Below are 14,781 nucleotides of genomic sequence, written 5' to 3' on the forward strand. Positions count from 1 at the left end.
AGGTGAATATGTCTGAAGAGGAAGTTTTTGCGAAATAAAGTATTCGGGAAATCTAAGTGATTTTCAATATATAAATATTTAACAAAATATACCCATATATATTACTGAATACAGTTCAGGCATACATGACTAAGAATTTCGTTTTCAATGACGAAACTTGTAAACAGTTAAAACAACAAATATCATATTGTAGTATGTATTTTTGACTTTTTCTGTCCCCTAAAAAAGGGATAGTAATAAGTTATATCACAGTTTGATAGGTAGATAACGAAGAGTTGTCACCATCAATCGCTATCACACAGTTCATCGTAGACTAATACTGTTTTCATTCCATACAAGAATTATAAATAGATTACATGATTAAGTCCTTAGTTTCATAAATCTCGCACAATAATTAGCAATATCATATGCAATGTGATGATTTTGGAATACTATGTTCTATGTGCTGTTGTCCTATTTTAAGGCAATTTCTTTGTACTAACTATGACGTCTAAACTCCTGCTTTCTAATAGAATACAAAACAAAGAGGACAGAGATTGTGTAAATATTGCATGTTGTAGTCATGCGAGTAGCTTAGATTAGTATTCCCATTGACTGGGTATGATACTGATATTCGACGATATAGAATATATCCAACAGACTTTGAGCGGTTTATCTACATAAACGTAAATGCAGATTTTCATTTTCATAGAGTTAAAACTGTGCATCACTGTAAGTATCCTTTCTCAGATGATTGACTAATTTTCTTCCTGATATGTTCATATTATGTCTGATGAACCATACAATCTAGCACTTTGTCGTTGTCCTTTCTTGTCGTAACTGACGTTTCTACAGGATCTCGCATCCCCAGCAACACTGCTGAGGGTAATCCGGGGCTTCGACCTTTTTCTCCAGACCATATACCCAAAACCTCGTCTTTGTGTCGTTCCATTCATAGTGAGCTTCTGTTACCGGTACTGCTCTCAGCTGTTGTCGCTAGCAACAAAAGAAGTTTGTTTGTTACTTTAATACATTTCGATATCATTCGTCATACAAATACCTAGTTTTCAACATACCTTAAATCTTTATGGCAATTGACTCTATTTACGGATGTAATGAATATTTTGAATTAAACCACACATACCCATCACAGCATATGTTATGTTATATATGAACGAGATATATCACCATTACCTCCCTTTTGTGATATCAACATAGACCGACGAAATTACCCTGTCAATACATACTGCAAACGTGCATATTTTAACGGTAATCTTTTTTAGTGTTTTTCGCGTTGAAAGCCTTCCACTAAATTAGGATTGAACTAATTGAAGTTTCTTCTATTGTTTTAGTATGATTGCGCCGATTAATGTTTCTTATATTATCTTTTATGGTAACTATTGTTACTGCACCAATTCATAATTGCGCTAATTCTGCATCATTTCGGGTATGAGCTAAAATTTGAATTCGCCAAAATCAGTAAAACATTTGGGAATTACGTCTTAGAATCATCATATGTCTTAAAATCTTTCCAAAATCTTAGTTTCAAAATAAACAAAAGAAAGAAATGTTATTCTTTATTGTTACATGTGTATGTATAGGTGATATTTACTTGGCATAGCTGATTGTTAACTATAGTTACCTGCTGGAGCTGACGTTCGTTGGGGAAGGCTCCCTTGTGCTGGTTCACAATACGGACGGAGTTATCGTTGATCTCCGCTACAGGATAAGCTGTGATAGGCCACACCTTAGACATACAAACGGATATTGATATATTTCATTTTCTGTCTTGTTCATAGGAATATAAACAAATGGATAATGGTTGGTAACCAGTCATCAAGAGAAGTATGATAAATAATCACTTTTATTGTCGAATTACTGTATGACGTAGTATGATGTAATAAGAACATACATGTGTATGTGTATACCTAAGTTTTGGAAGGAAGAAGACATGTTCAAATGTTTTTACACAAATCTCAGTTTTGGTTTGGTTTATTTTGTTTAACGTCCTATTAACAGCCAGGGTCATTTAAGGACGTGCCAGGTTTTGGAGGTGGAGGAAAGCCGGAGTACCCGGAGAAAAACCACAGGCCTACGGTCAGTATCTGGCAACTGCCCCACGTAGGTTTCGAACTCGCAACCCAGTGATGGAGGGCTAGTGATAAAGTGTCGGTACACCTTAACCACTCGGCCACCGCGGCCCCTTACAAATCTCAGTATTACACATCGCGACAAAATACATGTTCAGGTATCATTCTATACACACATATCTGGGTACCATGGTTCATCCTCTGGTAATGCCAGTCAGTATGTAATACAGAAATACCTGAGTATCGTTACACATACCTGTGGTAGGACCTGCTCGAATATGATGTCTCCGGACACGTGTCTCACCAGCTCGTCCGGCATATCTGACCGCTCGATAATGTGATCTGCCTCATGGTTGGTACTGTAAGTGAAATGGATTCAAAGTCAAAGAGTAAAAAATAAATAAAAAAAATAGAATCAGGGATGAAATGATTTTTCGGAATGATAAGCGAGGTAAATCTTTGTTTTATTCTGATTTTGATCCTGTTTTATCGATGTTTGATATAATTTAATTTCGTTTACAACTTTTGTTTTTAACTATGTTTAGGCACCCTTAATAATTTTCCCTTTTAAATCAGGCAAATATGCAGATGACCAAATCCCATGAAATCAGAGAGGAAGAGTTTAGTTCTGATATACATTATAATCATTGTCAATCTGTGTTTCATAACTATACTTACAATTCCACTGTCAGTTGTATGTAGGATTTGATGTTACGATAACCGTCACATTCATCACACGTGATCCGCCCGTCTCCTCCACACGTGTAACAACTACAATAAAAACACATGTTAAAAAGCAATGGTATTGGTATGATAAATCCGACCTATCGACCGAAGCACCTGTTCCCTACGACCTTGCTGTTGCCACGTGGACACGAGAACAACAATAAAATTATATATATAACATATTTGGGGTTAACTTATTTTAATTCATTATGATATAAATACATACTGCCTTACGTATACAATACTTCCTTGTGGGATATGTAATAATTTACGTATATTCTGTGTAACATAATCGGCACGTGCATTGGTCTAGCGTGCATGAATCTCAAATGTATATACGTTAAGTGATATCAATAGTAACACATCTACTTCTTAACACCATAATCAAAAAATATAAACACATTCGATAGTGAATCGGATTCAAAATCAAAGTTCCTCTCAACGAACGTTAACACCCTCAACTACGGTTTCCTACGATCGTTTTGACATTTCGTAGCTTTGTTCGTTTTGGAATGCAGTAACTTATCAGATTAGTTGGTTTAATTCTGTAAGCTTTTCCCAGCTTAAGTCATTACCACGTTTTGCAGGTACATTTCAGAAATCCACCATCGGTACCTTAATGCGCGCGTTATGTGTTAAAATTCGACTTGGATACTATATTGTTGAAATATATATTTATTCATATTGTTCAAAGTACCAACTTTAAAGATCTCTACAAGCGTTCATGTAGGATTTTTTCCGGTTTGCCGAAATAGAGATTATTTTTAGCCAAATCAGCCCCATATTTGACATATAGCTTTGCTTCTTTGTCCCCATGATATTCATGAAACCGTAGACAATTGACACTGCTAAAACTCTGTATGATGTGTGTCTACGTTCACAGCATGCTTATCACATCTTTAAACATTGCATACTTGCTCCATATTAAAAGTCCTAATATTGCAATAATCTCTTAACATCTCAGTTCTAGTGAAGGTGGCATACCTTTCCCGACCATCACCATGACAATGAAAACACGTCTGCGTGATGGGGTTTCCATGGGGGTCGTGAGTGTGACGTTGCCCGGATCCGTTACAGTTGTCACAGCGTGTATGTCCTATTCCATGACATCTCCAACATACATGGTATCCACGGGCATCACAGGCATGGCAGGGCTGGAAGACAATAGATACGATAAGTAACATAAAACATATTGTAGTAGTGGGTTTCCTTCTAAACTGTCAAATACTACAATTTAATTGTGAACAGCAAAGTGTTTTACAAGAGCCGCCTGGCCAAGTGAACGAAAAAAAATATATTAGGTGCAAAATCTTGTGTTGAATACAAAATAATAAACTGTTAGAAATAAAGCTTACTCAGATCATAGTATAGGGAATTAGATTGATAAAATAAATATTATTAAACGCGGCATATTTGTTTAGGGATTGTTTCAATTGTAACTTAATATATGCGCAATCGTAAATTTAAGGAACAAGGCATGTTGTAGAACTGAACAAAATAGAGCAATGCGGATCTTGATAAATACTTTAGAACTTGATGCATCAAATAACATAGAAAGATATTGATTGCGGGTTACAAATTATATATAAACTCATTTGTGAATGCTTCAAACGAAGCGGAACTTCTGGTTTGTTTCCGAATTGTTGCATCAACTTACCATCACTGTAGCGGTATGGGGGACTTCCATTTTCTTCACGTGGGTATTGAACATTGAATTTGCCACACAGTGCATTTGCCATGGAGGAGGAGCCGGGCCGTTGTGAGGACCATCTACAGGTCCCCCTCTGTATGGCTCGTGGACATATCCTGTCTGCCTACTTTCACAAAATGTCTCCAGCGTATACTGTACAAAAACATGTCGTATTTTACACAATATTTCCTAGTATCCAGAATCACGATAAAATTGTTTTTGGGCTTATAACGTCCTTGCAACAACCAGGGTCATATGAGGACGGGTGACAAGGTCACACCAAGAACCAAGGTCATATGAGGACGGGTGTCAAGGCGACATCTAGAGTGGAAAACAAAGCACAGAAAGATAGAATAGATTTATCAGAAAGGAACATATACATGTAATGGAAGAGAAATTGTGTGAAATTGTCGTTCACTTCACAAATATATTTTTCAAATACCAAATTATTACTTTTTAAAATAGGTAACCTGTTCAACTAATATCTCTAATGATAAAATCTATTTAACATATACAACCATATCTTACAGAGGACTACGTTAAGGAACTAAGCTCTACTCACATGCAGAGCAGTCAGACCGATCACGTTTGTGATGTTCATCTCCTTTGCGGGAGCGGATCCATAGCAACAGTTCTCGCTCACAAACTGGATCATGGCGTTTCTACAATCTTCTTCGTTCAGATTGGCCAAGCTTTATTAAATATAAGATATAGGGTTAACAATGCTTTTCATCACATATCTTCAATGCTGTCGTTCGTGCTCAATTAAACAATGGGGAAAACTCCCATATTGTGACAAATTTGTTAATGTACATTGTATACAATATCATGCAAAGTAATTTGATAATTTTGCAAGCTGCAAACTCACTATTTATACCGCTAGATATTTACTCGGAAACAACTACGCTTCGAAGCATTTAAAACACAGGGAAAGATGATATTGATCTGAATGGGAAATTTGATCAACGAAAGAATTGAATCGGCCAGGTACTGAAAGATATATCTTTCTTAATGAAAGTTTATGATAGATAACAATGAAAGGCGATGCTCACTGTGCATCATTCTGGATCCTTGGGAAAATACAGGCCGGCAATTTTAACTCATTCGTGCAAATTCTTTTATCGCATACATGGATTGTATGTGTCATATATTTACAATATCAAGTAACTAGATATTTTGTGTGAGAATTTGAACTTGTACATATATATTATACATTATTTATAACAAACACAATTTTATCATTTTTGCATGGAATCATGACGTTGTTAAGAAGATTGTAATTTACTAAGAACAGATTAATTGTTCTTGCATCGGAATTGCATGCAGGCGACCGCGGTCGATTCCGCGATCAGACGTGAAAAATATGCCTACCAGACCACGAGAGTTTTTTCTCCCCGTAGTCCGGTTTCCTCCTACAGTAAGAACCTTGTGCGATTCCTTTCGAGCCAACAAGCGTGGTTTATATATAAGTTTGATTTAACTTGTTTCGCGCCTGTTGTTGAATAAATACAGTTATATATATATATATATATATATCGCTTTCATTTCAGTTTGTATGTGTGAATACGCACATGGTATCTCCTGGTTATTTAGTTTCGTTTGATTGCCGAGAAGAAGCTGGCTTTGTCCCTTTACTGTCAACATTACTCATAAGATTCGAAGAATTTAGTTTCATGAAGGATTTTAAAACTCAATGAACAACACCTTGGTTAGTTGTCCCTTTAATTCGATTATCAAAAGGAAATAAAAAAAGTCCAAAACACACACTGAGACAGTACATAAACCTGAAGGCCGAGCGAGGTAAATCATAATGATTTGCTTAAATAGTTACTTACTTGGTAAATTCCATTGGTGGTGGTTTACCCTGTGGAGGAGGTGGAGGAGGTGGAGGCGGCATGAAATTCACTGTTATAAAAATCAAATAATTTAAACTTAATCATATCATTTTTTTATATTGTCTAAGGAAAACATATCAGAAAAAAAACATTCGTTGGTATCAAATGGAAAGGAACTTTTTAAAGTTTAAAGGAAAATCAAAATATGAAAAATTGTTATTCATGTTTTAATACCGGAAGTGTAACATACTCAAACTTATATATGATAATATGTTGTCAGTAGTCAGTGCTTACTTTGTCCGAATCCTCCAACCTTCTCGTAGCCCGAGAACTGGGGCATCCCCTGCATGGGAGGTGGGCCAAATTGCTGTGGGCCCGTCCCCGGATTTCCCATGGGACCAGTAGCCTGGTTTGGAGGGGGACCGCCGCCAGGATTCCATCCTAGGGAGGAGAACTATTTCATATGAAGCTATCTTTGTCTTATTTCACGTGTACATATATGAAAAAAAAAGAGATTATATATCCTATTGCACATCCGGAATAAGTGATTAGGATGCCTGTGTCTGCAATTCTCTATGACGAGGATACAAAAATAATACTTTTGACGAGATGTGATGTGTATCTATCTTTGGGGTTGATGAGCAAAAAGAATATCGTCGTTGAAATCCATCTGGTATTCTACAAACGATTGTTGTCTCAGTGTGTAATTGTCATAGTGCGTATTTTGTCGCTTGCTCTCATTAGCTAGTATCTCATACCTACGAAATAACGATAAGGCACGGCTAAATGACTACCAAAGGGAGACAAATCATGGCCATTTCTTGGAGATTATAAGACTCTTTCATATGTGTATATGTAGGATAGGGATATTCCACCCGAGGGGTCACAAAATGTGGTAAAACCCGAGGCTTGCCGAGGGTTTTACCACATTTTGTGATTCCGAGGGTGGAATATCCCTATCCTACATGCACACATAATGAAAGAGTCTTTTTCTCTCATATCATTACCGAATTTCTGGCGAAAGTGTCCCTCAGCCATCCATTTTCTTCAATTTTTTAATTTCTTTATTTGACGTTTTTACTAAATATACTTGTGATATTCTGAAAGATCATACCCTATTTTGGCAAACTATGTTTGCACACAAATTTCATTCATTTTGTGGTTAAGTGATGAACGAATGAACAATTCGCCGATAAATATTACCGTAACTTGACCGACTTTTACGTGGCCGTGATCAAATTGTCAACATCCGAGAAAAAGAAGTTCTATCAACAATACTGAAAGCCAACGCTGAAATGAGTTTTCCAACTTCACATATAATTTGATTTGCACCTCGACATATTTAATCATTTCACAGAACACACTGTACTTTTAAATGTCAAGTCAAATTTTTTTTTATAAAATACTACGTCACTGCATGACGTCACGACTGTCATTGGAATTCCATTCATAGTTCAAGGATATTGAGAGTGATGTCGATCTCGATCGCCATGACGCGGCGATGTTTCGTGGCTGGTAATTTTAAATTCACTGTGATTTTGGCAACTTCGTGTGTGAACCAGCGAACAGTGACTCTATACGAGTATTCGATCTTTTCTGTGACATAGGATTATATGTGTTTAACCGGTTGTCTTGATGGAATGACGAAGGTAGGTCAGTCGATAGGCTAACGATGATCATATTGAAAGGCTAGGATGGCAGTTAGTTTGCATGGTTACTCTACACAAATATAGACTCTGAGTTACAATTAAAATAAATATTTTTATATGAACATCGACGGGTGTCATTTTTACCGAATGTTCGTTCATTTAAGAGCCAATTCCCAACTTCCAAATACACAGGTTACTGAGTAGGCCTAACAGTTACTGACAGTACAGTAGAGTAAACAAATTCCAGGGCCCCCTGCTGACGCAAACGGAACCATTTCATAAGTTGTGACGTTTGACATTTTCTTTTTTATATTTTTTTATGTATGGCTTTTATTTTACTTCCTGTCATTGCCAGGTGATTGTGTGTGTTTACATGTTTTTAATACTGTTACAACAGGCCTGTAGGCGTAGTCTAACTGTTTGTTACAGTGTTCGCTCAGATGAAATGTCTAATCGTTTAACCGTGTAGCCCTATTGATTTACTGCTGATATGATATATATTTATCTAAGAATGTATGTATTTTTATAGTTAAGTCCAACGTTTCAAAACCGACACTGACGATAAGGACTGTCGGATGTGAACACAAGCAGATGACGTTGTGAGAGTTGTCCCCTTGAACGCAGATTAATCCGCGCGCGTGAAATGCTATGTAAGATAGATTTATCTTACATAGCTATCTTACATGGGCAAACTCTATCCAACATGGCGAGATATGAGAGAAACAATTGTCTTCTATTTACTTTCTAAAAGGTGCCAGATGAATGAATACTGACCAGACAAAAAAACCGGTAGGTAAATAAATATAACATTCTACATGATGCAGAGGAAATCAATATACATGCAGAGAAACTGTCCGTCAATATTGATTTCTGACAAGGCATTAAATGTGTTACCGGGGATTACTGATATTACACGGATAAACATCACATGATGTTTGCCATCAACCCAAGTTTTAAGTAGCTTTGTGACGTATTATGTTCCAAACAAATGGTCTTATACTACAGCTTTTTTATGCATATCCATATTATTTTTATTGAAATTATTTTTAAAAATTACAATGTATCAAAAAAAAGTTACTTTTTAGATTTTTTAGATTTTACCTAATTTGTACCAGGAAAATATTTTACAAATGTGTTTTATGTGGTTGATACTATATACGATTTGTCTCTCACTGTCTTAAAGAAGCATGTTGCTTTGTCTTGCCTTCTTTATAATGTATCAAAAGGGTTTATCTGATACTACGCAGATACATTTTTTATAACATATATCTACTAAATATTTCCCATCTTCTATAAGGTAAGAATGTAACGCTGTTTATGATATTATGTAATACATAGCTTGGTATACCGCGCATGCTATTTTTAGAATGTTTGATATAACTTTTATTTAAATAGTACACGCGTTTCTCTTTTGTCCGATATTTATGAAGCATCTCTTCACTGATCTTGAGATATTGTCGTGTCTGGCTTAATGAAGATTTCGCGACAAAAACAAATACACGGTACCATTTATCACGTAACCAAATAGTTTGCTGGTTGGTAGAAAATATCAAAATAGCGATACTATTGACCTTGTGCTTCTTTCTGTTCATGCTACTATGTATGAGACACAATGGAGGTACGACATTGTAACAAGCATTCACAGATTTATACGTGACATTGTTATAGAAGGGGTGTTAAAGTGTTGACAAAAGGATAGTCGTGTGCTGAATGCCCTGTCTCTTACTAGATGGGGACGTCATTTATTTTGTTTTAAGCTGTTTGTATAAAGTATCAGGTCGTTTATAAAAAAATAATTTAATTTTGTATGAAACACGCATTTTAATTGGCTGAAATAATTTTGTTATACCTCCATAACAACATTTTTGACGTTGCGAAATGTAACGTCATTTTTGATTGGCTGATGACGTTGCGTAATAATTCATCACAGAAAAGAGTTCGCCAAAGAAAGTGAAATATCTTGGTGTGTATAAGACGAAATTAAATTATAAGAATTAACATTAATTATTTTTTCTGTTATACAGTCATAACATAAAAAACTGGAGTGTACTCTCTTCATAAACCGCTTCGCGGTTTATTTAGAGTACACTCCAGTTTTTTCTGTTATGACTGTATAACAGAAAACATAATTGATGTTAATCCTTAAATAACCACCCATCGTTCCTCATGTTGTTACAAAAACATTTAAATGGAATCGGTAATTAATACTCACGTTGTAGATTCTGGTCGAAAGATCCTGAAAGTAAGAATAAAATATAATAAATACATGTATATCTATATTTTTCCATTGACATGTGGATTATATAAACCTGTGACACTGTTTTTGGACAAAGGCATTGGGGTGGTGTGTTAATATATATATGAGCTGTAAATACTCTGCTGTAGTGACTGTATGATATGCAGAACGTTACAGTTAACAATAATGGTGTGACCGTGTGATTATCATAACATTGTCTTTGACATAAAATCTTTACGCTTGTTAACAGGAATGGTGCATTCTACACCATCACAGTACCATTGCATTGTTGTACTTATGTGTAAGTTAGAGTATACGTATACCTAGGGTTTATTGTAATGAGCTGCATGTGTATGTTAATGCCTCCGCGTTATCTATAGCTAATGTTTAACCCGATACTGCATACTATTGTACGCGTTCGTGTTTCGATACTTGTGTTAATTGGGTATTCAATCGACTGATTAAACACCGAATGCATGATCGGTCATATAGGTAATATGAGACGAAATGATATGTGTATAGCGGGGGAAATGAAAAAGAAGAAAAGCAAACATTCTCCTAACTACGGGACAAACAGTGACAAAATACAATACACGCATAAAGGTAGGTGAGTCTTAGTGTGCATTGACTGTATGGGAATACAGGTTTGGGATTAATATATTATAACTTTTAATCCGCGTGTCTTGAGCTTTAATGAGAATTGCGTTTCGTTTTATACTATATACACCCTAAGTAAGTAGGCCACATAACTTAAAAAATGGTATATATATATAATATATATAACAGGCATGTCTTGCGCTTTATACAATATATTAAGTGTGTCTGTTGTGCATGTGAATATGTGGATCATATCAAATACAAAGTACACTAGAACTCTGAATTATTGTATCTATAAAAATTTCGACATCAAAAATTCCCAGATGACAGTATTCATCGTTTAACCTTTGAAGCTTAAGTTTTACTATGGACTTAATTTTATTAAAACCGATTATGTCAAGAATAGGTTTTACAGTTTAACATTGCAGTACGAATAGGTCATGGAAATACGGTAAAGTTCCGGTAATTAAATACTCACAATGTAAAGAGTGTAAATAAGTTACCGTAATAACATGCACTTGAATGGAAAAAGTGTTAATAAGATAAATTAATTAGACACATTAAAATGTAAATAGTGTAAATAAGGTACAGTTATTACATACACTAAAATGTAAATAATGTGAATGAATGACAGTAATAAGATACACCAAACTGTAAATAATGTAATAAATTACAGTAAGTACATACACTAAAATGTAAATAGTGTAATAAATTACAGTAATTTGATCACTAAAATGTAAATAATGTAATAATTTACAGTAATTAGATTCACTAAAATGTAAATAATGTAATAAATTACAGTAATTAAATTCACTAAAATGTAAATAATATAATAAATTACAGTAATTAAATTCACTAAAATGTAAATAATATAATAAATTAAAGTAATTTGATACACCAAAATGTAACTAGTGTAGATACGATACAGTAAAATTGAGGTAGTGTAAATAAGATACAGTAATGAGATACACTAAAATGTAGATACTGTAAATCAGATACAATAATTACTTACACTTAAATTAATAGGGTAAATCCGATACAGTTATTAGATACACATGGATTGAAATAGTGTAGTGCTTGTTTTTTGACATTTTTTCTATATTTTGTATATTAAAATGAACGACAAACAAGTCATAATTTCAGAGTGCTGTTGATATAGTATTATTTTGTATTTACAAACGGGTACGTTTATACCCATACTGACAACCGTGGGTAATTTCACTGTACATATGATGTTACCATCTGGAACAACAATAGGCTGAGGATGCAGAGATTGTACTATAAATCTATACCATAGATACCCAGAAATATGACTGCGGGTAAACATACAAATCATATATGTGACTTCAATATATGTCTTACCTGGCATAGCCATGATTGTCAATTAGTTTACACCTCTAACAGTTCACCGGCGGTGTAACTTGGTATTCGGGTAGCCGTGTTCTCCTGTACCCCACAGTGGTGTTGCTGCCATGACGCCATGTAAACAGTAGTGTCGTGTGCAGATCTTTTCACCGGCGAACTATTATACACACAATTGATTTACATCTACAATGATCAATACTGTATTCCATGTATGAACTGGTGATGACAGGCACGGACCAGTAATTGAATTAAGTAAATTGAGAAATCAAGTTTGATATATTAGTGTATAACAATGGTACTACAGAAAGGAAACGTTGTAAGTGTTCAAATTTCTTTCGTTACGAGCCTCTATCAGTATCATATTCAATAAAGATATTTATTGCATGTTGGCCAATGAAATATATAGAGGATGTTGAATGGTTTCGTGTTAAATATAACATTTTTGCCTCCACTGTAATAAAACTCTCTTCAAATTTATGACAAGTGCTTATCCCCCTCCCTTTTACAAATCAATTTGTTATTGGACATGTTACCTCCATGTTGTAGAGCTCTGTTTGCTGCATTGACTCATTCTAAACGCGTGTACCAAATAAAAACCAGCAAGACAAGTGTGTGGCGATAAATTGGCTCACTTTTTTAGGAGTGGCCGCAATTATTTTATTTTATTTTCATTCTTTTATGTTGCTAATGATAATTGAAAAGATTTTGATTATTAATAGTAACAATGGTCTATAACGTCAGTTGATGTGATAAGGGAGGTAACTCTAATAAAACGTCCCGACTATTCATCGCTTAAATTAGCATTGCGGAGCACCGTCACATCCTTTCAGTCCAAATAAAACAGCACCGCGTACCGATTTAAAATAAGGCTGTTGACGTCGGAAATGAACACCGTCACTGCCGCACAACTTGGATAAGTCTTTCATGACGCCAAAATTTGCAAAACACGCTGCCCGAAAGGGTAGCATGGAGTGTGTCGTTCATTTCTCTCACACGCTGATTATACGTAGTCACGTCGACATCACCTTTGTGGGCACGAGTTCTCTGTCGAGAAAAGAGACCCAACACAACTACATAACACACAAAAGGGGCAGCAAACATTTGTTCTAACAGCAGAGTCAGATTTTCCATAACAACGTCAGGGGTCTGCTCCGGACGGCTAATGTCATTCCCAGCTATCTGAAGGCAAATCACATCTGGTCGATAAAAATATACGTCATCTAAATGTCGACGAAGCCTGTCTATGGTGCCACCCGAGTAACCAACAAGCTGAATAGAGTGCGAGTCTGAACGGAAACCTAAATTGTTATGGTCTGGTTGGTCATCACAGTACTGACCCAGTCGTCGAACGAGACTATGCCCACACTAAAACAGTCTTGCGTGACATTGTCGTAATAGAATTGCGTTACTTAGGCCTACAATCAACGTGTCATAATACGTCGAATTGAGCACAGAACTGCATAGAACGAATATTCATACCCTGCCTACACTGCTCTCCGGCAGGGTATGAAGTCCCTCCCATTAACGATAGTGTAGCAAGCCCCGATGTGATTCACATCGGGCAGTATTAGCAGTGGTAAAATTTTTCTCGGATAAAAAAAAGCATGTAAATTGATGATTCTGGTATCTATTATGAATATTAAAGCAACAAACCTGCACATTACTTCAAATGTTTGACAATAAATAGTACAATCAAAAACGAGCAAGACACACGGATATATCAGTTCAAACATACCGCCATCTTTGATACAAGTGTAAAGGTCAATTTCCTTATAAGGATATCAAAATAAATTGATGCTAATGAGGTTTCCCGCGAGATTTCAACAGAAAAACAGATTCGGAGTAATATATCTCGGTAAGGAAGGTCAATTCATTCTGAAATTATTTAATTACGCAAAGTAAGATTCGCTTTCTTCACAAGAGTTACAAAAGAGTGGTTAAATATCTCTGATTATGCATTTATTTATCGTAGTAGCTTCACCCATATATGGATCACGGGTTCCATATTTGGGTTAGAATCCTCGCGAGAGTTCTTCGAGAAGTACCATGGCGGATCACGGAGACAACTCCGAGCAGTATGATATCAGAATATGCGAATTAAAGATTTCTAGATTAGACGTAGGCTAATACATTGCAAAATTGAATTAGAAATGTTTAATTATACGAACTATTACTCCAAAGTTAAACGATATCCGCTATTTGTAGCATTTTCGAGGTTCACTGTTTTGCTACATTACGAGCAATGGGAGGGAATCGTAGCTCTGACGACGACCATCTGTCAAAAATTGTCCGTCCGTCGTCCAGAGCTACGTTATCGCAGGTAAGAACTGCAGTAAATCACCATACACAAGAAGAAAGCAAATCTGTAAGCAGTAGATTTGTGAAATTCGTTGACAAGATTTTGATTCTTCCAAATTAAAAAAATTTCTGAGTGCTGGGATGCCCAGTTAGAATTGACCAATGAAAGATGACCTTTGCTCTATGACCCCGGATCATCCATCACGCGCTACACTTATCAGCGAATTAATACAACACAAACCGGAACTACAATATCCAGGATAATTAAGATTAACGACTGATTATTTTGTCTACATTATTTGTTATAAAAAATAAG

At 35.6% G+C, this 14,781-nt stretch overlaps 1 protein-coding gene across 1 annotated transcript; it reads right to left on the reverse strand.

Moving 5' to 3' along the window:
- Nucleotides 1–180: 180 nt before the first annotated feature.
- Nucleotides 181–12,288, reverse strand: LOC117330422 (protein SSUH2 homolog). Its single transcript, XM_033888696.1, has 11 exons — nucleotides 12,165–12,288; nucleotides 10,182–10,205; nucleotides 6,615–6,761; nucleotides 6,321–6,390; nucleotides 5,048–5,177; nucleotides 4,453–4,638; nucleotides 3,780–3,949; nucleotides 2,748–2,840; nucleotides 2,326–2,428; nucleotides 1,622–1,726; nucleotides 181–975 (listed from the first exon to the last, which is right to left on the reverse strand). The coding sequence occupies exons 1-11, from the start codon at nucleotides 12,175–12,177 to the stop codon at nucleotides 829–831; spliced, it is 1,188 nt and encodes a 395-aa protein (XP_033744587.1). The 5' UTR covers nucleotides 12,178–12,288; the 3' UTR covers nucleotides 181–828.
- Between the last annotated feature and the right edge of the window lie 2,493 nt (nucleotides 12,289–14,781).

This window comes from Pecten maximus, chromosome 7 (assembly GCF_902652985.1).
Source record: "Pecten maximus chromosome 7, xPecMax1.1, whole genome shotgun sequence".
NCBI lineage: Eukaryota > Metazoa > Mollusca > Bivalvia > Pectinida > Pectinidae > Pecten > Pecten maximus.